General features: G+C 39.6%; 1 protein-coding gene across 1 annotated transcript in view; it reads right to left on the bottom strand.

The window, feature by feature from the left end:
• The window catches only part of arhgap10 (Rho GTPase activating protein 10), a 60,857-nt gene that overhangs the window by 19,725 nt on the left and 14,044 nt on the right, over window positions 1-27,088 (bottom strand). The window contains exons 3-17 of the mRNA XM_061829242.1: window positions 26,939-27,000; window positions 25,435-25,506; window positions 25,226-25,327; window positions 22,401-22,511; window positions 19,629-19,733; window positions 19,285-19,414; window positions 17,894-18,000; window positions 17,709-17,803; window positions 17,082-17,163; window positions 16,913-16,955; window positions 16,013-16,081; window positions 15,047-15,121; window positions 7,830-7,914; window positions 6,183-6,241; window positions 3,593-3,698 (exon numbers count right to left, since the gene is read on the bottom strand). Of these exons, the coding sequence (XP_061685226.1) occupies window positions 3,593-3,698; window positions 6,183-6,241; window positions 7,830-7,914; window positions 15,047-15,121; window positions 16,013-16,081; window positions 16,913-16,955; window positions 17,082-17,163; window positions 17,709-17,803; window positions 17,894-18,000; window positions 19,285-19,414; window positions 19,629-19,733; window positions 22,401-22,511; window positions 25,226-25,327; window positions 25,435-25,506; window positions 26,939-27,000 (1,303 nt within the window). The remainder of the gene's footprint in view (window positions 1-3,592; window positions 3,699-6,182; window positions 6,242-7,829; window positions 7,915-15,046; window positions 15,122-16,012; window positions 16,082-16,912; window positions 16,956-17,081; window positions 17,164-17,708; window positions 17,804-17,893; window positions 18,001-19,284; window positions 19,415-19,628; window positions 19,734-22,400; window positions 22,512-25,225; window positions 25,328-25,434; window positions 25,507-26,938; window positions 27,001-27,088) is intronic.

The raw sequence follows: 27,088 nt of genomic DNA, 5'->3' as shown, positions 1-27,088 counted from the left end.
AAATTCAATTTCAATAGCACTTCTCCTTTTTTTTTTTCTCTTTCCCTCCAACAAGAGCCCGATCCCGCAGTGGGATTCTATGAAATAAGATACAGCAGACTTTCGCCGCCTTAGGGAGGAGTGGGATTATTTACTTATCCTCAATTTGCTCATATTAAGTTTATAAAAAGCTTGCAGAGGTAAAACCTTGTAATGTTAGCTAATGTTATTTCTTGCTGATCTAATCTCGTTGATAAAGAGTGATGCGCAATTGTTGATCACATTACAGTGGAGTATAACATCGGTAAAATATCGCCATGTATATTTTCAATAGCGCTCACATTACCAGTACTACAATGTTGACGTATGAGCAAATGCACACTTGATAAACATGATGGGAAAACCAAATCATAGATAATCGATTCAAAGAAGACATATTATGGAAAAGGGATTTTGTAAATCCTTGAATACACTAGATAGACTGTGAGCAAGCCACAGTAAATTCTGGGAGATTCTGACATCAGAATTCAGCTTGTCTGCAAAATAACAGCTTCTACACTTTCTCCGTCGATGATTTCTTCAATGGACATTAGCAATAGATTAGCATAGTGCTGCCTCTACAAGGGAAAATGCTTTTGCCTTTATGGGCAACTGGATTTTTGACCACACTGTAGCTCCACCCCCAGTTGTCGTCATGGTCCCGAAAGCTGTTCTCAGCATCCGTTCTGTAGTTGAGTGCACATTTCATACACCACCTGTCATCATGAATAAATGTGAACTATTTCAATTTTAGTAAGCTACTAAACCAGACAGGCAGGGATCTCATTTGATGTGTGGCCAGCATCCTCCTCCTCCTTCTTCTTCTTTTTTTCCTTTCGGCTAGTCCCGCTAGGGGTCACCACAGCGTGTCATCTTTATCCATCTAAGCCCGTCTCGTGTATCTTCCTCACTAACACCCACTGTCTTCATGTCCTCCTTCACCACATCCATTAACCTTTTCTTTGGTCTTCCTCTCGCTCTTTTGCCTGGAAGCTCCATCCTCAGCACCCTTCTACTAATATAGTCACACTCTCACCTCTGGACATGTCCAAACCATCCAAGTCTGCTCTCTCTCACCTTGTCTCCAAAACATCCAACTTTGGCTGTCCCTCTAATGAGCTCATTTCCGATCCCATCCAACCTGCTCACTCCGAGCGAGAACCTCAACATCTTCATTTCTGCTACCTCTAGTTCCACTTCCCATTTCTTCTTCAGTGCCACAGTGTCTAGTCCGTGCATCATGGCCAGCCTCACCACTGTTTTGTAAACTTTGCCCTTCATCCTAGCAGAGACTCTTCTATCACATAGAACACCAGACACCTTCAGCCAACTCTTCCACCCCGCTTGGATCCGTTTCTTCACTTCCTGACCACACTAACCATTGCTCTGTATTGTTGACCCCAAGTATTTAAAGTCATCCATGTGAACATCATAGTCCAAGGGGATTCCAGTCTAACCTCATCTGTGAGCCTATACATTACTACTGCAAACAGAAAGGAGCTCAGCGCGAATCCCTGATGCTGTCCCACCTCTGCCTTAAATTCTTCTGACACACCTATGGCACATCTTACCACTGTTCTGCTGCCCTCATACATGTCCTGTACTACTCTATCATATTTCTTCACAACAAGATCAAGGAAAAAAAAAAAAAAAAAATAAAGAATCTGCATCCACTACTGGACTTGGTTGCCTACACGCGTGTAAGGCTCGAATCGAAAGGTCTAGCTTCACAGTTTGCGTGTCAAAATTCACATTTTGCGCGTAAAAAAAACAAAACATTGAGAAGTAAAACTGCAAATTATGTTTACTGCGGAGATGGTGGCGAAGACGGAACCAGGCAGTGGCATATGTGACAAAAAGTGCCTATGTCATCTTCAGTGTGTGTAGAGACAAAGGTGATCGTTCGAGTGAGGAGCACTAAGACGGATCCAAAATGCAGCATCGAATTGAGGAGAGAGACAGAAAAAAGACAAATGGCAAAAGTATGGTAGGTATATCACTACTTCATAGTGAAATACGATACAAGAACCTGTTGATATAATGAGCTGCAAAGAAATTGCTCCTCCAAGTTAGAAAGTTACTCCTCAAATAAAGAAATGATGAGCACAAATGCTCCAAGGGGGGAAAAAAAAAATTGATTCTTGCGTCTGTGTGCATGTGTGTGTGTATGTGTGTGAGTGAGTGAGTGTAGTGCTTCAACAAATCCTTTTACACTAAAAGTACGAGTCCTGTCTTAGTTCTAGCCAATCAGAAGAAGTGTAGGGTAGGCTATCAATTCATAAATACAAGAGGCATTACTTTTTCCGAATGTGCCGCTCACTACGTAGCGATTCTCTAGCAGAACCACTTTGGCTCAATAGGTTGATGATTAACGATTGTTGCGACATCATTTCAAACACTTACTCGTGGGTCCGTGTCCAGACCCAGAAGCAGTCCCAAACACCAGAGCCAAAAGAGAAATGTTATAATTAAATGCATACAGGGGGTGCTTCTATTTTAAGCGGCACACCATATTTCAGGCTTTACGGGAGTGAGAAACTGTACCGACCAATCACATGCGAGTTCTGCCCCCCTTTCAGTCATTTAAATTTGGATAGCAGACGGTAATTACTGAAGTCACTGACTGTGCCCAGACCAGGCGGAGACGAGGCGAGAGCGAAAGAGACAAGAGAGCATGTAAGTTGAGTGAAAGACAGAAAGATCAGGAAAATTACCAACAATGGAAGAGAAAAAAAATGGAACAAATGGCCCTTAAAATGGAACGGGCAGTCATTTTTATTTGCATGGCTCAGTGGGAAGTTCCCAACAGGGGTTCTTATTAAAAGTTCATAGAACATGTAAAATGTAAATAATGACCCAGAACAAAGCTTTTGAACAAAGACATCCTCTAAAATGATCCAGTTAATATAAAATGGATGGATGGATGTTCGAAAATTCACTGTTGCATCCCCAGGGCAGAATTTGTAAGATGTAGCCAATACATTTTATCCTGCTCTAATTACATCACTTGCATAAAGAAAAAAAAAAAACGATACTGTTGTTTATCTTGAAGGTTTTGGGGAATAAAATACATATTGTCTTGGCAACCTTGGATGATGAACTTTTACACTACTCACCAGCTGGTACGCCACAATGTTGTGCGTTTCCATGTTTACGTTCCAATCGACGTACACAACTTTTTGTGAATTTTAATGTCCTAGTAACATTGCTAAATCCTATTCCAAAAATGCTTCTTACATCTTATAACAGAGTTCGCTCTTTTAGCAGATGCCGCCCCCCGTCTGCAGTTGAGTAAATCTAAGGCCCTCTGGCCGCTATTTGTTAAAATACATGAAAAGGCGAAACAAACGCTAACGCGTGAGGCTGCTGGCGCCATCGGTGGCGAAGAAAGACATGGAATGACAGCAGGGAAGGGGGAGTGAAGACTGAAGAGTGGGAGTGAGGGAGAAGGAGATGAAGAAGCATGTGGAGTGAGAACGAGGAGACAGACAGACACAGACAAGCAGGACGAAGTGAGTTCCGAGCTAAGAAGATTGCATGAACTATGACCACTACGGGGATGGCGATCACTCACTTGGCCAGATGCTTCATAAACAGCCCGAGGACTTGTCGATTCTTCTCCGGCAGCTTGTGGACCAGGCAGTGGACGGCCTGGATGCGAGATTCTGGACTCCCGCTCTCTGTTAAAAAAAATAAAATAAAAATCATATAACCAGGTGGCGGGAAGCCAAGAGCGGAGATTGCAATCATCCGATCAATTCAACTTATAGGCTCGAAGTGCCTAATAGGACACATTACGAAAAATAAAAAGTTAGCAGATCTTTAAGGGTGCAATCATCAGGGGGGCAATAAAGCTCTAGGACAGGGGGTTAAGGGCAGGGGAATGATGCATTCTTGTTTAAGAGGTGTAATGGTAATATACGGCGTGAAGCCTGGTGGAATTTGGCAGCAGAACAGAGGTTGGAGGGGGGAGCTAACGGCCTGGCAGAGGAAATAGATTTACGTTTAAAAAAAACAGAAATGGCTTAAATATCTCCTCACACATGGGCATCTGAGCGCCCACGCCAGATAGCATTACTATGGGAACGACGACGTGGGGGGAAAAAAAAAAAGGATGCCGTCATCTGTCAAACAAATAAATAAATTGCGGCTAATCCACTTTTCAACCCTCCTCTCGTTGCGAGTGCATGATAAAAATGTCAAACCTCAGCCAATTATAGCGCTTGTTTTGAATAAGATAGAATTAAAAACAAAACCCTACGGATGAAATGCCGATGGTTTCCGTTCAAGGTCATGAGGAACATTTCTGCGTAAATGAAACACCGTATTAAACTAGCATGCATTAAAAAAATATCAATGTGGAGATTACGGTAAACGTAAAGCCACACACGCTCAAGTGTTCCGGAGTTGAGTGACTCATTACATTGGCACTTAACACTCAGAAGTCTCAAGAACAAACCCTGAAAAGAAAGCACAGTACATGACAAAGTAAAGAAAAGCTCAACCAGCCAGTCGGTGTGTTCAACACACTCTTGAGGACTAGAAATAAAGTTGTCCAGTTGTGAGTGAGGTGTAGACCACCTTAAGTGATTGACAAAATGAACGAATTACCCCATTTTATCACACGTGGGTTACGTTCCAGACTAGGCTGCGCTTGGTGAAAATCCACTCTATACAGAGCATAATGCTTTTAGTCACAAGTTTTACTCCTACAAGATGCTTTGAAAACATTTAAATTAATTAAAACACACTTACAAAAACACACGTTATAAAAGTTACTTAGTGTCTGTTCCCACGCTCGCTTGCAGTTTTCTAAGAGGCAAAGTGCGCTTGCTTCGAGCTGTTTGTTGAGGTTTACTGTAAATTTGCTGCAAAATAGTTAAACATCCTATAGAGCTCGTGCACCTACAGTACGTCACTGAACTTATGTGACTGGCCATACTGCTAGTCAAGCAAAGCATTGCTCAATGCTAAGTCAGTTGGAGACGAAATTAAAATACATCTCTTAGCATGATGCCCAGAGTTTTGTCCCACACCGTTAAAGATTTAGATGGTGATAATAAACCAAGGTACGTGGAAAAATGAGAGAGACTTGGCATAGAGGACCCATATTTAATGCCGAAGTTGATGTTTTCGCCGATAAGAAATTGGACCGTTAACCCGCTTCCGTTTGTCTTGGATGTATCTGGTGAATATGTCGTCGAGATTTACACAGAAGAGTTTGAAACCGTAGGGAGGTCTGGACGCATAGAAATACTTCGTTGCTGGTTCTGTCCTCAATCAAGAATAAATCCTACATAGTGATGGAGCCACTCAGATTTTTTCAATACAAATACCAATATTTTAATAAAGGACCCCTGGTTTTACACAAACTCTGATTCATTAAATATGATTGGTGAGAAAAAAAAAAGACGGCGAGTCGGCTCCTCTGTATACGGAAGCGTGTTGCGGCCACACGTTAAATTTCGGTAAACCTCTCCGTGAGAGTTCTTTTTTTTTTTTTAAACATGCATTCTTCTCAAATGAGTCGAATGCGTATTTAAAAAAGAAAATAAACCGCTCGGAAAGGCTTCAGCCCCTGTACACGGAAGCGTGTTGCAGCCACACGTTAACCTACGTAAAGTTATGTGTGACAGTTTATTTAATTTTTTTTAAATATGCATGGGACTCATTTGTGAACAATGTGCTAACATATAATGTGAAACACCATGGAGAGACAATCAGAAATTATCATTTGTAGATGTCACAGTAATTATAAACCTTCAAACACCCACTCCCTTGTTGAAGTGTTCAGACTTTCATATTTTTGAATACCCACATTCTCTCCAGAAAAAAATTTCAATCCCCACACATTTCCCACCATTATCAATATAAATCTCCCTGTCCCCTACTAGAAAATGGCATTGTACAACCCATATTGTACAGTTTGCTTTGCGGGGGCACTGCACACACTAATGTTTCGTCAACCATACTTTTCTCAGTGGAAAAGGTTTCACATACACATTTTTTTTGGGTGGAAAGGTTTGCTACAAAAACTTTCACACTATCATCAAAATGATCTACTTTCTTATCTGAGTGAAGCTCTGCCCAACAGAGGACACGCTTTCACTCGCATTTGCATGTTATCTGCGCTCGAAAAAAGCGGCGGTGTCGATGGGACTTACTCGCCGGGTTGATGAACTCTTTGTAAAGTCCGTAGGTCATCAATGGCTCGGGTAGGCTCCTGCACGGGGAGGAGAGTCGAAATAAGTGAGTGAGCGAGAAAAGAGGGGGCAGGGGGACAGAAATAGCAGCCCTAACTGTTTTATGGGGTGTGTGCACAAAGTCATGATTAATGTAGACTGGGCCAGGGTGGGGGGTGGGGGTAAATTAGATGGCGCACGTGTTGAGATAACCAAGTTCATCTGAAGGTACTTCCACTGCAGAGCTGGATGCTGTCCAGAGGCACTTTAGTCTCGGAGGAAACTGAGGACATTGGTCTTATCCCAGCAGGCCAGACAGAGCGTAGACAAGTAGAGAGCATTGCTCCCAAGTAAGTGAATTCATCAAACGAATTGGAGAGTTAAAAAAAATAAAAAAGTACCAAATATTACAGTATACCTTGTATTCCAAATTATGATGCACATAGGATTCGAGTTGAATAATCATTTCAGTTTTAGTTTGCAGGTTTTCATAAAACATTTACAGCCATATCCTCACATTTGTGCTTTTTCCCCTCCCATGTGCCTGCTTTGTAGACCATTAGGCTACGCGCATTCTCCCGCCCAGACTTCTGACAGACTCGCCCGTTCGTAACCTGGAAAGTTGTGCCCAGCCGCGAAGGAGGCGTGACTCATTGAAGTCTAGGGCTGGCTGTAAATCTTGGGAGCACGGAAACCTCTGATTTCAATAGAAATCTATTTAAAAAATATACGGAGCACACTTTAAATACGAAAATAACTTCTGTGGCATTTGCGTCACCAGACATGCGATGCAGCACTCTGTCTAACGCACTACACTTTGAGGGAGAGAATATTTTTTCCTTTCTTAAAAATTTTGTGCACAAGATATCCAGTAAATATAATCAGACTACTGTGCATATGACTAAATCCATTTTTTTAAGGTCCATCAAAAATTGGTGTGTCTGTTTTGATGGTGCATAAAGTGCATTCAAGTACCACCAAAAAAAAAAAAAAAAAAAAACATCTCCACTGCAGATAACACTATCAATAAATTAAACATAACACCACCACCAAGATTCCAACAGAATTTTATTGCTTTGGCCTGAGCGCAAAAAGACCAAATACACATTGTCTCCAAATGTTGGAGAAAAAAACCCCTCTAAGAATATGGAAATTTGCAAGCTCTAAAGTTTAGGCTTCACTTCATTGTTCATAAAGTTTTTACGATGACGTTACACTATGGAACAGATTGTTTCCATTTCCAGTCGGGAAATTGGGCCTCCAGAGTGAACTGTGTTGGACCTTGGGAGCGTGCACCGTATGCTTGCAAAAAAAAATGTGAATTAAATAAACAGACTGATGATATCAAAGGGCAGTTTGAAATTTGTTCTCTGAATGAGTCAATCTAAAGCAAAAACAGCCTACATCTACATGCATAAAGTATATTTAAACAGCCTGGGATTCATGAAGCCAAAGAGCATTTTAATATCCGCGCTTCACCCACACGCTGTCAACCTGGTCGGTGAGCACAGAATAGACGAGCGACCTTGCATAAACGACTGGAGCAGTTTTATAAAACAAGATTGGGCTTTTTTTTTTTTTGCTGTATTCAACAGCTCCCACATGGTCACGGTTACAGCCAATACATACCTCAGGTACAGCTTCAATGCACTGGTTATGGTTTTCACGTCCCAGTCCTCGCTGGTGGACAGGTCCACTTCATTGCTCTTCTCATCTAAAACGAAAAAGATGTTCTTTGAAATTTTAAAATATGCAGAAATGGGATGAAGTACAAATACTTTGCTACTTAATTAAAGGGGAAATCCAGTGGTTTGCATTAACAATGTATCCAATAGGTCATGTGATATGTACTCTACCTTGACAATGTGATGTTAAATCCTCTCTCATTTAATAGTGTTTTGAGAAGATTTTTATCGCCAATTACGAATTTTCAGGGGCGCTGCCATTTCCGCAAGTCACATAACCTGCGTGGGCTCATGTGACGTGTTATGTGCCTTTCCAAACGCCCAATTACATGGGACACCATTATGCCCAGCACTGATTTCTCGGATTTATCCTCATCCGATGAAGAAATAGCAGTATCAGTTGATCGGGAAGACGGAGGAATATTTCCCTACAGAGCGGCGGAGCTGTGAGCTCGCTCGGGCGGGGAGCTCGCTGTATCGAAGTATTCCTCAGTCTTCCAGATCAACCAAAACTTCATCAGATGAGGAAAAATCCGAGAAATCAGCACTGGGCATAAATGGTGTCCCATATAATCGAGCATTGGGAACGGCACGCAACACGTCACATAAGTCCACGTAGGTCATGTGACTCGCGAAAATGGCAGCGCCACTGAAAATTCGTAATTGTCAATAAAAATCTTCTCAGAACACTATTAAATGAGAGAAGATTTAACATCACATTGATATATTGTTAATGTAAACCAGTGGATTTCCCCTTTAAGATTTTTCATGTATCTATATTTTATTTCAGTGCAGAGATTGGTAGAGTGGCCAAAAATTATATTCAAGTAAGAGTACTGTTACTTTAAAATATGACTCAAGTAAAAAGTAGTCCTCCACATAGTTGATTGAAAAACTAATTGAAAATACTTACAAGTACGGCCTTACTGGCGGGTAACTTGTAATTATGTTTTTGACCAGAGCTTCATCAAATAAAAAAAAAAATTAAATAAAACGGCAATGCAGTTTTGACTCAAATAAGGGCCTTAGCCAGTTAAAACAGGTTCCGTATATAATGGGCAGCTAAAATTCATTTTTACTTTTGTACAATTCCAAGTATACACCTCTTTACTTACTAAAGTAAGGATTTAAATGAAAACTCATACTTTGACGAGAATGATTTTTTTAACACAACTGTACTTTCAGCTCTGAGAATATGCACCTGCATTCTAAGACCAAATTGGGACTTTTTCTTGGCAAGGTGAGAATAAATAGAGTAAAAAGTTGTAATGAAACATATGAGGCGATAAAAGCAGCTGGGAGGGCTTTCGGTCCCGATGGACATGGAAGCAAGTTAGTTGTTCTACACTAATTACAAGTTTAATTAATCCCTCACTACTTCAGAGGCTCTGCTGGGACTCTGGAGAGGTGCCGGGCTGGGAATTGAACTTGGAGAAGCCTGCTGCCTCATAAGTCAGATACGGGAATGTTAGTCATCTATTTTTGTCCTATTGCCATCTTCTAGGATAATTTCAGTAATTTGTTCACATTTGCTTCTCAAATGAATTTGTATTTTCCTAGAATGGCAACCAAAGTGAAGAGGAAAGTAGACATTAGGGTGAAGTATAATGAAGTGATACATCTCGAGTGAATGACTTACTATGTAGGGCAGGTGTTAAGGTTACCCTGGGTTGTTAGAAAGAGTCTTCCTTGCAATTTTTTTCTTCATAAGAGTAATGAAAAAAAGAGTTTGAAATCAAATTAAAGTGTTTCGTGATGTTAGTTTGCCGTACATTTACAGTTTAATCTACAGCCGTGTTTCGACATTAGTGAATAGTCTTCCAGCCAATGTTGTGCTTTGATATCCAACCTCAAACTTGAAATACCAAATTTGCATAGTGGCAGCGAACTCAATTCTACTCATTTTACCATAAGCAGCTCTTTTGTAAATGGCTAACAATTTACCAAAAAAGCGGCTTGAATTTGTTGAATGCCACTCTCAGTTGAAGTTTACTGTCAAATGAAACATAAAAGAAACACATTTATTGTAAAAAAAATAAAATAAAATAAAAACTGCCTCATGAAAGTCCAACTAGCTCAATGCTAAAAAATATTGAAAACCCCATTTACATGCTAGCTCTTAGCATCGTTAATCGCAACATCTTGTGCCATTTTCAAGGGATGGGCAGACTGTCTGAAACAATATCTTATCAAGACCAAAAGGTAAGCGTAGTTCTACAATTTTGTTGGATGCACAGATTTGCGGTAGGGCTTGTTTGCGGTTAGGGTTCGAGAGCCGTACTTTGCATTGCACCCACAACTTTTTTAAAATAAAATTACAAATGCGTCATAGAGAAAGTCTAAATATTCTCACATTTTTAGTTCTTTAATGATTGAAAAACGATTTTTTTTATTAAATCTAGTTAGCTAAAAATGTTATATAACAGTATAAATACAAATGTTTATAAATGAAAAGTGTAGTCTTTAATTTAACTTTTCCACCTAACAAGAGAACTACACTACATCACGATGCAAATGAATTATATTCCTTTTAAGAACTTTCCTCTAAATGACACCGTTTTAAAAGGAATTGCGTTACGACAATTACATTGCAACTTGCCTCTTGCATGAATGTAAACGAGGACAAAAAAATAGAACAATAATAAACAGTGCTTAATTATCATCTGACAAGTGATCATCACAGTCTTTATAATGGCTGACTTCTGTATTTAGGTTTTACATTGAATCCTATTTATTACAAGGTCAAGTGTCAGCTAATTGACCCCTCCGTACAGGGCACTTAACCACGCCTCCTGAAGTGACGTCACGTCACGTTCGCTGACGTAAGACAAACAGTAAAAATGGCAAATACAATACAATACATTCCGAACTGAGACAGACTCCATGCTTCTGATTTCATTCAAATAAACGATATATTATAGATTCTAAATACAATACATTCTTAACTGAGAGAGACGCCATGCTTCTGATTTCATTCAATCATTCACACGTAGCAATGTTATGCTAGCGGAGAACGTCTCATTCATTTATACGAGACGTGTATTAAAAATCAAATTTAGGGCATATCTTCGTGCAAACACCGTCTGGTTAAGCTTCGTCCGCGAGCCAGCAAGAAAGCGACACGTTTGTGCAGTCCGATCGTCGCTAAATATCGCTCAACAAAGAATAAGTGTGTCAATCAATCACACGTAGCGGTGTTATGCTAGCGAAGAACGTCTCATTCATTTATACGAGACGTGCATTAAAAATCAAATTTAGGCCATATCTTCGTGCAAACACAGTCTGGTTAAGCTTCGGCCGCGAGCCAGCAAGAAATCAATACGTTTGTGCAGTCCGACCATCGCTAAATATCGCTCAACAAAGAATAAGTGTGTCAATCGTTCACACGCAGCAGTGTTATGCTAGCGAAGAACTTTGAATTCATTTATACGAGACATGTATTGAAAATCAAATATAGGGCATACCTTCGTCCAAACATATCTGTTCCGGTTGATATTAGATGGATTTAGTTGATGATGCGGTCTTCCACAAAGTTTGATCCATCGAAGGCATTTTTCGTACTGGGTCTTCGGTTTTGGAAAGGGTACGAATCGAACTCCACCAACTAGCCTTTCCGGATACCTGTCGTCACTATTACAAAGTCCGTGACTACACCTCTTAACCATATTTTTTGTTAAATAACCCAAATACGCGATAAAACGCTAACAAAACCTATACTGGACCATGCAATGTTGTCTGAGAAAATGGCGGGAGCAAAAACGGGTTTTGGTTTATGCAGATCTCTGGCCTCTGATTGGTCAGTGACGCGGATTGCGCAATATCCACGGAGGGGTCAATTGGACTGGGTATAGCATGAGTGTGCAACTTTGTGGATGATGAGACAGGCCTGGCTGCTGCCTGGGGTTTGTTGTCATTCTGAGCACAGTGCTGGAAAGTGAGCCCCGCGTCTGCGAGACGCTGCGGGAAAGTAGCGAGCAGGTGAGGGAGGACGCGCGGGAGAGAATGTCGGAGTGGGAAAATGAGGGGATGAGAATGGATATCGGGGTATTCGTGATGTGTCCGCTTCATGCGTCATGAGCATGAGTCTCCGTGCTGATTGAAGTGTTGTGATTAGTTACCTTGTAACATTAAAGTCTCTAAATTGGACTTTAGGAAACACAGGCCTGACACATTGCCCATTTTCATCAATGGTGACTGTACGTAAATAGTGCACAACTATAAATTTAATGGGACACACATCACAGAAACCATCTCCTGGACTACAAATACCACAGCCATCGTAAAGAAAACCAGGCAACGTATTCACTTCCTCAGGATTTTAATAAGAAACAACCTCTGCAAGAGACTGCTGGTAACCTTTTACCCCTCACCTGTTGAAAGCATTTTAATATACTGCATCACGTCACGGTATGCAGGCTGCTCTGTTGTGGACAAAAAAGCACTACAGAGAGTTCTAAGAACTGCAGAAAAAGTCATTGGCTGCCCTCTTCAACCATTACAGTACATTGCCAACGCCCCAGTCATCACCTTTTCCCTCTTCTGCCCTCGGGGAGGCGATACAGGTCAATTAGATCACACACCACTAGATTCATAAACAATTCCCCCCTCAAAAATGTCATTAACTCTCTGAATCACAAACATACATACATCATAATCACGAGCTCAGCACATGCCGGGGAAAGGAATGTTCATTTTTAAATGTGCATTTCTATTGCCAGTTGTTTTCTGAACACACTTTTATATCTTTACTGAAGCGCTTTTAAATGTTGGTACATATTTTGTGTTTGCTACGGTTGCTGCTGATGCACATGGATTCAATGTTGTAATTTTATGTGGAGGGAGGCTTGTGCAATTTTGTTGTGTTTACAGTATTCCCTCGCTGCAACTTTACATGGCCTCGCTATTACAAGATTTTTGTGTGTGTGTGATTTTTTATTTTTTTTTTTTTACAGTGTAGCAGTTTTTTTTTTTTTACTGCGTATAAATGCACATTGTGTTCTGATCCCGATTCACGAAGTGAAACCCCACATCGTGTTCTCTGATTGTCAACTGAATAAAGTGCCAGGGCCAAAGCCCACCATCCACCCCTGCAACATTTCGGTAGACCTGCACGACGTGTCCCGGCTTTGCAGAAACCTGCGACACGCTGTGGTGCAGTGGGCAATCGCTCCTATGGCAGCCCCCGAAGTTCATTGGCCATGGTTGTCAAACGATCAAGTCTTAGTTTATCCACCTCCTCTTTCTCAACACTTGTGTCCGCTTCTTTCTCTTCAGCACAAAAGAGCCACACTGCTAGCCTTGAAGAATTGTGTAAATTAGGCAAGCGTGAGAGCAAGCGATCGGCAGCCCTAAGTACCGGGAGCGGTAGGTGGACCCAGCGGCATTTCGGTGCACCACCACAAAGCATTGCGGCTTCATTCCTCAAACATAATCGAAGGTGGCATATCTGTTTATAAGAATATTCTCTTCTAGAAAAAAACAAAAACAACAACCCATTGCTATGTTTTTCACTAGCAAGACACCTGCACCAAGGATGCTACAGCAGAGCCGAACCAACCAGCCAGAGGAACTGTAAAATACGCCCGAGTCAATATTAATAATTTCTTGTGTCAACCTCAGATTGATCATTACAATTTACATTTATTTATTTATTTATAGGAAAATGCTTATACACAGTGATGGATAAACCGGAAGACGATAGATTGAGAGACATGTACTGTATATAGTAATTTCTCAAATAAATGTTTTGGCCTCAAGCAGGTTTTGATCTTTGGTTTCATTCTAGAATCCAACACTATTTTTTTCTTTTTAAATCTACTAAGGTTTGACATTTGACTGTGTTTAAATGAGAGAAATGTAAGAAAATGTTAATGCCTGTCTGAGAACAGTTTATAAAGTGTGTGGTTATGGGTTTAAGAGCCTTAAAATGTGAAGAAATAAAAACAAAAGGGAAAAAAAAGATACAGTAAATGAAAAAAGAATCCTGCATATGAAAAAGATATCCTGTAAATAATAAAAAAAATGAAAAAAAAAAACCCGCCAAATTTTAAATTTAACTGTTAAAAAAAATTGACTTCTATTCTGACTTGATATTCATATAATTAACTTAATTACAACTTCATTGTAATATTTTATTCCCAATGAATTACCAGTTGTTTTCTCATAATTTCACAATTTTATTCTTGAAATTAAAAAATGCCGCTCAGATTTTTCTGAAAAATCACAATATTTTAATTAATATTTATATATAATATAAACTTTATCCTCCTAATTCAGTGACTTAATACATTGGCTGCCTCATAATGTAATCACATTTTATTCTCAACAAACGACATGTTTTCTTGTAAAATAAATACATTGTCACATGAGTTGACATTTTTTAATGTAACTTTTTGTAATTTTATCTTGATTCATGAAACTGATTTACTTTTGAGTCAAGTTTTACTCTCTTAATATTCATTACGATTTTTTTCCCTTTTTTTCCATTATATATGAATTTCATGTTGTAATGTTACAATTATGTTACGTGGTTACGTTGTCAAAGGACAACATTTTTTTGTAATATTACAAATGTATTCTTGGATAACTTGATCATTTTTGTGTAATATTACAACAGTATTCTCATAGTATTTGGATTTGTCCCAAAAGTACAACTTCGTATAATATTACTATTTTATTACCAATAAATTACAACTATTTTCTCAGTTATTGTGCACAGTTTTATTCTTGGAATTGGCAATTTTATGCATCCAAAGACAATTTTATTAGTTTGTAAAAATTTAATTTCCTTGCAATATTACCACTTTAGTTTCTTTTTTAGTCATTTCTCTAATATAACTTTAGTCATGTATCATCTGCACTTAATTTACAATTCCTAATTTTTTAACTGCCTTTTTATCATCATATTGGTACTTAGTTCTTATTAAATAACATGCTCAAATATAGCATTTATCTTGTATTATTAGCTTTTTAATCCTCATAAATTACATTTCCTTTTTAATGCAACAAATTAATGCAAAGAGAGAGAGAGAGAGAGAGAGAGAGAAATTGTTTAAAGTGTTGTGTATGGTGCATTCCCACCACACGTGAAAATTAAAAACAGCTAAAGGAAAACCGAACTGGGGAAATAAATAAAGCATAATCCATATAATAAAAACTTACCAATCATTAATGAGAGAAGCTTCTGAACCTTGGAGCTGACTCCCACGACTCTGTACAAGCCTTGGTCGTTTATACCTGTGCAATGATCATAAAACTTTGCTTTAATGTCATTGCAATGGCTTTGGTTGGATGAGAACAAGCAGAAACAAATAACTGCGTGACTGGTAACAATTTGCATGTACAGTGTTCCCCCGTTTTCGGCGGGGGTTACGTTCTTTACACCCCAGCGGATAACAAAAATCTGTGAATAATGGATGCAGTATTAATGTACATATTTACGATACGCATCATCCTTTTGCAACCATAAGATGCACTTAAAAGTCTTACATTTTCTCCAAACTCGACAGGATACTTTATGTGTACAATTGCTGTGTGACTTGTCCAATAAAATACACTTAAACACTGCTAGCATGCATGCCAGGAAGTGTTTTAGTGCGTATGTAAGCAACCTTATGATGGCGCTCACGAGGCAGCGAGTAACAACTGCATCATTTGTAAGCAGAAGCTTACATTGCCCCACACACTACCTGTGTAGGCCGGTCATTACTGACGATGTACACACTCAGTGTCGCATTGAAACTAAAAATATCACACCCCAGCGAACAGCATAACATAACTACCAAATAATAAAACAGATAAAAGAATGACTCAAGAAATAATTGACACAAAACATGTACTTTAAGCACTAATTATATGCTCCCAGCATGCTTTGCGGCACAAAGGACCTCCTTAGCATTCGCTTGAAGTGCGAATGGGCAAGAGCACACAGTAAATAAAGCAAAACAGAAACAGTGAGCTTTTCATTTTTGAAAACTGGTGCATGCCTGACCCCTGGTGTACAAAGTAAGACAATGCACCAAAGTGGCTTCCCCACCCTAGTTTTTTTGGCTGCATTTTATTTTTCTCAGTTTAAGTAAATCTACTTTATGGGCAAGTGTATATCAAGTTGATCAGTACTGTGCTTACCTCGTGTCTCTATGGCACTGATGGAGTTCTTCACGAAAGTCAGACCCACGTCATCTAGCTGAGCATCAACTGCAAAAGAACATTTGTTTTTAATTCACAACTGTTTTTTTGGGTCACATGAATACCGCACCGAGGGGCAATTTAGAGTTTCCAATTAATGCACGTTTTTGGGATGTGGAAGGAAACCAGAGTGCTCAGAGAAAACTCACGCAGGCATGGGGAGAACATGCAAACTCTACATAGGCGGGGCCGGGATTTGAAATGCAGTCCTTATTTTTGTAAAATTATTACTTGTTCTTATAATTGAAATCATAAAATTATGATTTTTTTTCCATTCCATTATACATACAGCTATTCTTCCAATTATGTTTTTTTTTGTTACACTATTTCCATTTTCCTTCTTGTGATATTTTTTAAACTGATATTTTTCTCATATAATCTCAATGATATTTGTGTAATACTTTATTCTCAAGACATAACTTTTTCCTTCTCATATAATTAATATTTTTTGTCATAACTCATTACAGTATTACTTTATTGGCCTAAAATGATGAGCTCTTGCTTAAAAGTACAACTTTTTCCCCCTCACCATTATTTCAATAAACTATATATCATATATCACTGTATAATATTTATATTAGAGCATTGGTTTGGTAAACCAGGGGTCGTGAGTTCGTTTCTCACTGGGGCCTCTACTCCCCAAAGAGGGGCTGCGTCAGGAAGGGCATCCAGCGTAAAAACTGTGCAAAACAAATATGAGCGTTCATCTGAGATGATACGCTATGGTGACCCCTAATGGGACAAGCCAAAAGAAAGTTGTTGTACTGTATAATATTTGTCCTTTTCCTTTAAAGTGAGTCTCTATGACTCAAGATATCTCACGGTCACTCATACACTTACTTCCTCTTTCTTTTGAATAGGTCCTCAACAGATAGCGCCCAATCTGGAATAAGAAATGTTTGTTATTGTGGCAAAGGGAAGCCACAGGTCAGTGCAAAGATTTTGGTGGCACTTTTAACAGCATAGCGTGAGTCGAGGATGACGAAACAGTACAAAGTTGTTGACTCACAGGCTCTTTTCCACCCATGGCCTGCATCCAGAATTTGTGGTCACCCTCTGACAGAGCCTGCACTGTGAGAGCTGTGCCTGGCCTGAGAAACAGCAGAAAATTAAAGCCACGGAGGAAGACAATTTTAAATAACATTTCCAAAAATTTCCTCCATCTAGAATATATTGTTCCCCTATTACCACTGGGTGCGTCATTCAGTAGTAAGTGTAAAGACCTTAGTTTACAGAGGTTTATAGATGCTATTGTTCACACCAGGGGTTGAACCGATTAGTTTAGCTTGAAGTCAACTAATTTCCAATCTTGGGTGCTTGGCATCTTGTCATCTGCTCAGAGGGGACTTTCGACTCTACAATGTTCTGTGACCAGCAGTTTTTGACTGACCACTCCCTGTCATGGTACCTCAAAAACTGTACTTCCTTTTACAAATTCCTCTTCAAGAACAACAATGGACCTTCTCATAGAAATTCAAGCAGAAACGCTCCAAAAACTCAAGTTTAGTGAACGTAAGAAGCAGCTAACAATTGCTAACGAAACGCTTTCCTGCAAATGAACATGTCTGGCCACTATTTTTTGAAAATGTGGTATGAGCCACCATTTCAAAGATGAACAAAGCAATTGAACCCATACCGATCTGTAATGTCGAGCTCGAGGCAAAACCTCCTGTCCAGCATGTCTGTCGTTTTGCGGACGCACGACTTGAGCGTGACTGACTCCATCTCACCCTAAAGTGTAAAACAAAAAAGGAGAAGATGCAAAATTTTACTAACAGGCCTCAAAGTCTGAATGTTCAATTTGTACACATGCACACTCACACTCCTTCCACCAGATCTGTGGTCAAAGGTGACCATGTGTAGGATCTTCTGCTCTTTGACAAACGTGCAGTAGCGTTTGACCCAACTTGAACCGAAAGGAGGCGGCCCTGCAAAACCAAACAAATAGCATGGATCATGAGACACGGGATGATTTAAATCAGGGGTGTCCAACTCATTTTTCTCATGGGCCACATTGCAGTTCTGGTTTCCCTCAGAGGCCGTTACGACTGTGAAACAAAAATATTGAATCGTCTCATCATATTTACATCGTCAATCGTTTTGGAATCAGAAATCAGGGGTAATTTTTTTTTTTTTTCAACTATTCACGTTTGGTAACAAAAAAATGCTTGTAATATCTCATCTTTACCATTTATGATACACGACTATTTGAAATTTTGGTGCCGATTTTTACAAGAATCATAGGAATTGACGGTGTAGATTTGGCTTCGCGGGCCACATAAAATTGTGCGGCGGGCCTGATCTGGCCCCCGGTCCTTGAGTTTGATACCTGTAATTTAAATTATTGTTGGTAGCATGATTTCTATGCAAACTATAGCTAGATACTATTCAAGCACAGCTATAACTATACTGTAACAAGTCCCAGAATCTTATTTCACTCTCATGTTGAGTCACATTGACACAGTTCAAAATTTAATATCTACAAAGAAAAAACATTGCTTCAATGGCCTCAATAAAACTTCTTCTGCTAGTCTAATCAATTGTTATTCTTGTTATATTATTTATTTTGAAAATGACTTTGAAAATCCTAAACACCCATAAATGGTATATTAAACCTCCCCTTATGCTGCAGGTTGAATTGACATTTTAAAGTTTAAAAATCTAAATAGCTCTGTGAAAAAATATAATCATAATAGTCTCTTTTTTATTATTTGTGTAGAATTAGTTATATTTCCCATTGGCCTGTGAACATGACAGGAGTGTTAGAATAAATATATTGACAGAAAGGGGGGAAATTGGGATTTTTCCAATATTTAGCCCCCCAAAAAATATTTACTCAAACTTCAGTCATAGTGTTGGGGCATGATAGTAGTTTGAATTTTTTTTTTTATGGATAAACCTCTATGAACCTTGACCGATGGATAAACTAGCAGTTTTAGTGTGCCAGAGACTCAAAGATACGAGGGTCCTTAAAAAAAGCCAAATGGTCATTTTTAAAACTACTAATGATGTTTTTCAACACGAACGTACAGTGGACTGTCAGGGACAAGTAAATTACAGAGTCGTACTGTTATTAACAGTTGTTTATGCGTGCAGAGTGCAATATTACACTGAGCACATCACAGAAACAAATAAGAGTTTGAGCCAAGACAAAAAGAAAGACCATCAAAACTTTTGCACTCTGCTATGATATTGGTAAAAGGAATATTTACGTTTTTCCTGGACGTAAAGGTAGCCCTCGCAGCTGATGGGGCTTGTCTGCCTGTACTCTTGAGGTGCCTCTCGAATCCTTTTCATGAGCTCGTTGACCTCTGAGCGCGTGCCCTCGAAGCGACTCCTCGTCTGTGAGGGAGAGAACGCGACATTTGCAAGGATTAGAGAAAAGGTGCAGGCTTTGGGACACTAAGAACGTTCATAGCGCAGCAAATCATGCCGCGACTATTAATTCACCACTGTAGGAATGCAACTCCATCGTAATAATTCAGACCTACTGTACACACTATATCAGTCGAGTATGGACAATTGCAATCAACAAGTTTGCATTGCTGTTACTCACATTCTGAATATTAATCTGTAGCTCGCGTTTATAATGGTCGAAGTCCTTGGCGAGCTCAAAACCCTGGTGATAAAAAGTGAAGACTGTCTGAAAGAAGGCCAGCATCTGCAAAAGACGACGACACCACGTTAAAAACAACACCACCCTCATGTAGAGAGAACATCAACTGGGTGTGCTGTACAGTACTCATCTATGTCTGTTCCACTTTAACAACAACTCTAGCGAGACATGAATTCTGTAATAAAAAATACATTCCTAACCAATTCAAAACTATTTTTTCTAATTACCGTCATTTCCGGCCTATAAGCCGCGACTTTTTTCCACACGCATTTAACCCTGCGGTTTATTCGGTGATGTGGCTAATTTGTGCATTTTTTCTAACGGCCATAGGGGGGCCCTTGAGCAGAAAAGCTAAGAGTGAGACCGGTGGAATATATGTGCCGAGGAAATGACTTTTACCGGTCCGGCCCTGTTAGCTAGCAGGTTACTGCCGTGTCGTGATTTTTACCGGTATGTTTTTTTTTTTTTTTTTGTTTTTTTAAACTGGTGTGGTGCTGAAAAGTTTCCTTGTGATTAACGAACATGTGCGTATATTAATGCGCATGCCTCTATATTTTGTAAAGTTCCGGCCAGTCTGAAACATCCCCATCCATGCTTCAACATGTGCCATTCGACAACTTGTCGCCGAGTGTTCATGTTCATTATGGATGTCTCATTAAGACGAACACAGCGAACGTACATTTGTGTGTATATCTTTTTATCAACTTATGTTTTAAGATTAGGTTAGGGTTAGGATATAACGTATGTTAGCTCTCTCTATGTAGAAGAAGGGGAACTATGAGACTGGGGGATTCCCCAGTAAGCGTCTGCTACGTACCATGAGTTCCCCTGCGAGTAAAGCATGCGCATTAATCAGAAGGAGACTTTTCAGCACAGGGGAGCGCTCAGACCGTCACACTGGCCCTGTTAGCGCGGCGCTAGCATTAGCATTAAACTCTCTGTGTACCATCTTTCTTTGTAAATATCTCATGTCTCAATGTGGGTTTCAATGTGGGCACTTGCAGCTTTTAGACAGCTGCAGCGTATGTATGTACCAAATGGTATTTCCTTTACAAATCTACTGGGTGAGGCCTATAACCGGGTGTGCTCTGTAGGCCGGTAATTAGGGTAAAACTTACAAGATCTCCCTTTATGTTGGAATTTAGCATCCAAGAATTGCGAAAATGTATGCCCTCTCGTTGCACTTACGTGAAGCAGTTAGTGAATAAGAGAGAGGAACACGACTGAAGTCTCTTATGGCTAGTGTGGGGCGGACAGCATTATAGAAACCTCTACAAGGGATGGAGAAATTGTAATCTTGTGATCACAGCATGAATGCCATGACTCTTGCTACAAGCCGAGTTAGAATGCAAACAACTGCAGCATTCTATCACATGGAAATTAAATTTTTGTCCCCATTTATTCATCTCTCTTAATTCACTTTGTTTCATTTTAGCTTGGTCTCGTGCTGCTAAAATGTGAACAGCAAGATGTTGACGACTGCTTGAAAAACAAATTATAATGCTGGTCCAATAATGGCTCAAGCAGCTGTTGTGAAGTATGCATTTCAGCTCAGTGTTAGGTTGTGCATAGAGTAGAGAGAGGTTATACATGTGTATTATTAAGTTTAAATTAAGTTTGCCAGCAAAGCTATAGTGCAATTTAGGTTCATTGAGAAACGTTACCTAAAGTGCCACTATCATGAAAGATTTTTAGGATGTTATTAATGAAAAAACTGAAATGGACCAAACCGTTTTTTCAACACACAATATGATTTTGACATACATGGCTTTTTGTCACTCCCGCCATAAAAATCCTCTCGAGGGATTTGTTTTCAACAAGAAGTAGGACGTGCCGGTAGTAGCAGACGACAGACTCACGCGGTCTCATATGTTTCTACTAGTTTTACCTCCTGCAAGGTAGCTCATTGTTCCTTCGTGTTACCCAAAATGGCGGCTCGTTGTATTGCTGGATATTGTTCAAACACTCGGGAGGATGGATTCATTCTTCATACTTTTCAAAAAGGCCCGGTTTGTCGTGAAAAATGGATTGCATGGGTGCAAAGGACGAGAGCTCCGTGGGTTGAAAATGACAGGTAGGGGTGTATAAACCTAATTAAAAAAAAAAATATATATATATATATATATTATGGGGGGGTTGGACGCAACCCTCTCTGAATGTAACAAAAGATCCGCGCAAGTAAGTCAGGGTGCTAAATGTGTCGATGTACGCGACGGCGCCGATCACGGCTTCAGACGAGGGGCATGGCTTCGGCCGGGCTGGCTCATACATACTGTCTGGGAGTCTGTTGTTAGTTAGAAGTGATCCACATATCATCTAAATATGGCTGGAAACGATACAGTAATATTGCCCCGGTCACTTCACTCGATTGTGAGATGTTCTCTTCTTTGAAAAGAGCTTCTGTGTCCCATAGTGGGTGGCACAGCGTGTTTTCAATGGCGAATGTCTCGGTGCAACGTAATGAACAGATGATGCAGGCAATATGGCTACCACTTGGATGTCGAATGAGACTTCCGCAACTTTGCGCATGGATGACGTGCTCTCCGCTCATTTATTTTTTCGTATGGACATTGAACTGAATAATGTTATATGTATTTTTCATTACAATATCTATTTTAGAATGTTTATAGGCATGACACTTGACCTTTAAATATATTTTTTTGGTGTAATTAAAAACAAACATATTTACATTTGTCTAGGCACGTCACTCACCGGCTCCACGCACTCAAACTTTTTCCTTTCCTGGATCTCCTGCAGCTTGCACACATAGTCCAGCGACTCTTCTTGAAAGTGCTGCCTCATGGTTTCCACCTGGATGTCAGCCTGGAGCGAACACACAAATAGCGAGATTCTTTATAATCATGCACAGATGCAGTCTGGAATCTGGTGGAATATGTTGCAGTGCGCACAAAGGCTTTGTGGGTCCGCGTCTTGTCGTTGCTCGATCAAAACAGATGAAATTTGAGCATGGGGTTTAAATAACCCGTAAATAACTAGCTGGAAAAAGCTGAAGGGGGAATGGCTGAGGGGAATGAATGATGTTCCAAGGAGAGACTGAATCACCCGATCTGTCTCGAGAATGATAAATTCAACCAGTTATGACTTGAAAGTCTCCTTTATGAAAAAAAAATATTCAAGCATAATTCAAGGACGAAAAGAGAAAACCCGAGACCAGGAAAAAGTAAGCATACTCCCCTTGCCAGGTAAATACTGTACACATATGTCCCTGCAACTGGAGGAAGTCCCGATGAGATAATCACCATCATTATGTCTGTGTTATGATCCTGACAGCAGTACACTATGATCAACGGTAAAATGCTGTTTATATGTCAATGGATGAAGAATAATAAATAGCTATCAAGAGGATTTCCTCGGCTTGGATTCGGCTGAAGAAAGGCAACCATAATATGGAAAACTGTGTATGTAATTGCTTGTATAAAATAGCTGGGGCTCTGGAGTGTCGGCCCATCCATCAAGTTTGAAATTAAACAACACGGGAAAACTTTTGATCGCTGCCAAAATGTGCCTGTGAGCAATCAGTCTTGAATTTTGCTCCTCAATGACATAAGGGGCTAATCTACATACAGTATATGATTACATGTACTATTACACCCCGACTTCATAAAACTGCTACATTGGCGAATAAGAGTAACTTGACTTGACTTTTTGAAATAGTGTTTTTGAAATTTACTTGAAAACAAAAGAGAATTGCAATTTCTGTATTTAACTTTGCATGTCACAATGCAAAAGGCCATAGACTAATGAACAGCATCTATGTGGTGGTGCAATATAACATTAAACAACAGTTATTTGAACAGTGCAGCAACACGTAGGTGGTAGACAATATTACAATACTCACATGTAAAAATTCATAATTCTCTCTGAACAGATTAATATTATAGCAGTTTACAGAGTTGCTGAACTGTGAAACACTTCTTTGTTTGTGTCTGTATGACTATTATGATGCCATCCGGTGATTGGATTACATTAATCAAGATTCTAAGAGCCTGATCAAGGAATAAACTAAACCTGTAAGTCAAGGCATCACTGTATTTGTATGTAATACAGTAGTGACGATGCCTCTCGCTTGTGATTCAAACAAGCAACTGAGCGTGATTGACATATTACGAGTTACAACTGAGGCGTTTGAGCTTCACACAGTCACGCTGTTTGCAGCGTGGTTCAGTTCCTTACTGTTTAAACATATATATCCGTCTATGTTGCACGCTACATCTCAGTGGTTAGCGTCCCCACCCATTGTTGTCATATAAACACACCGGAGTGTAGACATGTAGCCTGTCTCCGTGCGCCACAAAGTTGAGTCAGTCACAATGTCAACAGTTTTAAGTATCCTCTCTTATCACCTTACATGGACACACGGGACAGCAAAAACAAGCAAGCAAGAGGTGAACCGGGTCTCCATTCAGATGGCAGTATGGATTGTAGCGCACACTGCAGCGGCCATAGTTGACCTCAGTGTTACGGTCAAAGTGAGTGCACGCTTCCTCTGCGAACGAGCCAGGAAAACTGTCACTAGAAGGTGCGTCACTGGGAGCCTCGTGTGGTCCAACAAGGCTTCATGGCGGAACTCCAGAGCCCAAACAAGGACTAACTAAACAAGAGCGCTCGCAGGCTAAAGACCTTTCCCATGCAGATGCGATACCTGAATGGAATATGAAAAAAACTCTCTAAAACAGAACAAAAATAAGGTTTCATGATTAAGTTTAGATCACCCAATTAAATGTTCTTATTTTTTATATATATATATATATATATATATATAAAATACACATAAGTATTATATATAGTATTATATGTTATGTACATATACTTAAATATGCATATAAAATATATATAGTTTATAGTTCATTTATATGGTCCTAAATGGGTTAAAAAGTATTTTTTAATTAACTTTATTATATTCTCAATGCATTGATTGTTGTCTATTAATTCTGGAAGGCAATAATTGACCGGAGAAATATGTACATTGTGACCAAGTGAAAGAAACCTTGCAGTTGATCAACACTTATTTGTTTAAACAACAAACAAAAAGAAAGGAAAATAAAACGTGTGTGTATGTGTGGTTTATGTCATTATAAATTGATTAAGTAAAATTTCACGCTCTCTAGTCTTATTTAATGGGTTTATAAGTGAGTTTAATTGTATTTTTTTATGACATCAATGCACGGACATTTGCTAATGAATCCTGCCGAGCAATAAGTGGCTGGTTAGATCCAAGCAACGTGACCAAGTAAAATAATTATACCCATTTTATTGATCTACATTTGCCAGATAATTACATACTAGAAAAGTTTTCTGTATGTGATTTTTAACAAGTCATGAAATGTATTTAAAAATTAAAAAAAACAAAGCACATTTACGGTAGTCACACACATAGTTCACTATATTTGCATCGACATAATGGATTTATGTGATTTTTACCCTTCAATTTATTAACGTTATTTCACTAATGTGCTGATTGTCATCAAAACATATTGGGTGCAAAATTTTACATGTTTTTGTGCATTTCCAATTACCTCTTGTAGTTGAGGCTCTTTCTTCTTGGCAGACATGTTGAGAAGCTTCTCGAGGGAGCTGTAGTATTTCTCGGTCTCTTTCTCGTACTTTTTCCTCTCCGCCTAGACCAAGAAGAGCAGTGTAAATCAAAACTGTGGGTGAAACATTGCGAGCAGAGCTCTTTTAGCTCAGGGGAAAAAAAAGAAGGCAATTAGCCTTCATACAGTACCCTTACTGTACCGAGGTGATCTTTCCTGAACTTCTCCAGGGGTTTCATGAGGGTTTCCGTGATATTTCTCATCTAAACAGAAGCAGAGATGGACACCGTTAGCATGTCTCTGTTGGATGGTTTAATAAGGGTGGCACAGTGGAGCAGCTTATACAGCATTGGCCTCACAGTTCTGAGGACCCGGGTTTGATCTCGGCCCTGCCTGTGTGCAGTTTGCATGTTCTCCCCGTGCCTGCGTGGGTTTTCTCCGGGCACTCGGTTTCCTCCCACATCCCAAAAACATGCAAAATTAATTGGACACTCTAAATTGCCCCTGGCTGTGATTGTGAATGCGGCTGTTTGTCTTTCTGTGCCCTCTGACTGGCTGGCAACCAGTTCGGGGTGTGCCCTGCTTCCTGCCCGTTGACAGCTGGGATAGACTCCAGCACTCCCACGACCCTTGTGAGGATAAGCAGCAAAAGAAAATGGATGGATGGATGATTTAGGGATTTTTATACCCCTCTTTACTGACAATCCCCACTGCTAAAGATTTAAAGGGTGCATTCAATTGCTATATCCATGCACTTTATATTAATATGTATATCTAAGTTAAATCACTGACTCATTTAGTGCAAGAATTTTTTTTATTTATTGATAATTGGACCAATTTAATAACAGGTAAGAGTTAAATGCATTTTTTTTACCTGATCTCTCCATGACATGTCCTTGAAAGGATTAGTAACTTAAAACATTGCCTGTGGGCTGTACCTTGAATACAACTATTAGGGCTGCATTAAAAAAAATACACTATGAGATTAAAGTCAGAAATGAAAATAGAAGTATATTTTCGGAATTTTTTTTCTTCAATACAACTACGACATCAACCAATGTAACAAAATGGACCACGCTCAAATTTTGTAGGTCTCACTGTGTAGTAACAAATTAAAGGCAACATATTTAGCCCAGTTACTGCAGGGGTACTCCTGCAACAGTGGCCACGAGTAAGTGTCTTTGCGTGCAGCCCATCCCACTTACTTTTGTTCTATTCTGTAATGCAATCCTATACTTTTTTTTTTTTTTTTTTTTTAAATCGCACTACTCTTGAGCGTTGAGCCTTAAAAGAGTCAGTTGACAGTTCTTTTAATGACTGAACAACAAACAACAATGACGTTGGAGTCACTCATAAGCAAGGATTTATATTTAAAAGTGCAAAATCGCCACTCCCAGGAAAGGACAGCAGCAGTGAACCTTAGACAGGCAGGACTCCCTACATTACCAGCATTCATGTACCCAATGAACCAGGCTGTTGCTTCTACCATTTTTTCTCCCTGCTGGTGCTGCTGGAGAAAATGAAATTTGCCTCCCGGGACCTCTTGCTGGATGACGGAACAGGACATTAATAGATGAGCGTACCAAATATGGATATTAATACATGCCTGCAGTTTGGAAATACACACACGCACACACACACACACAGGTATTTCCCTGACTTTTTCAAGCAGGCTCTGACTGGTTGCGCACTCACCATTAGCTCCCTTTGCTCTTCCAGGTTCTTGAGGAATGAGGAGAACTCTTGCAGTGACTCATCTGGAAAACACGAGTTTTAATGGTTTCTGATAACATTGGGGGAAGAAAAATAAAAATCAGACAAGCTCTATAAAAACAAAGAGTTTTT

Source organism: Syngnathoides biaculeatus, chromosome 9, assembly GCF_019802595.1.
Source record: "Syngnathoides biaculeatus isolate LvHL_M chromosome 9, ASM1980259v1, whole genome shotgun sequence".
In the NCBI taxonomy this organism is placed as follows: domain Eukaryota; kingdom Metazoa; phylum Chordata; class Actinopteri; order Syngnathiformes; family Syngnathidae; genus Syngnathoides; species Syngnathoides biaculeatus.
The sequence above is the reverse complement of the archived record's forward strand: the minus strand, read 5'-3'. Positions and strand labels throughout refer to the sequence as shown.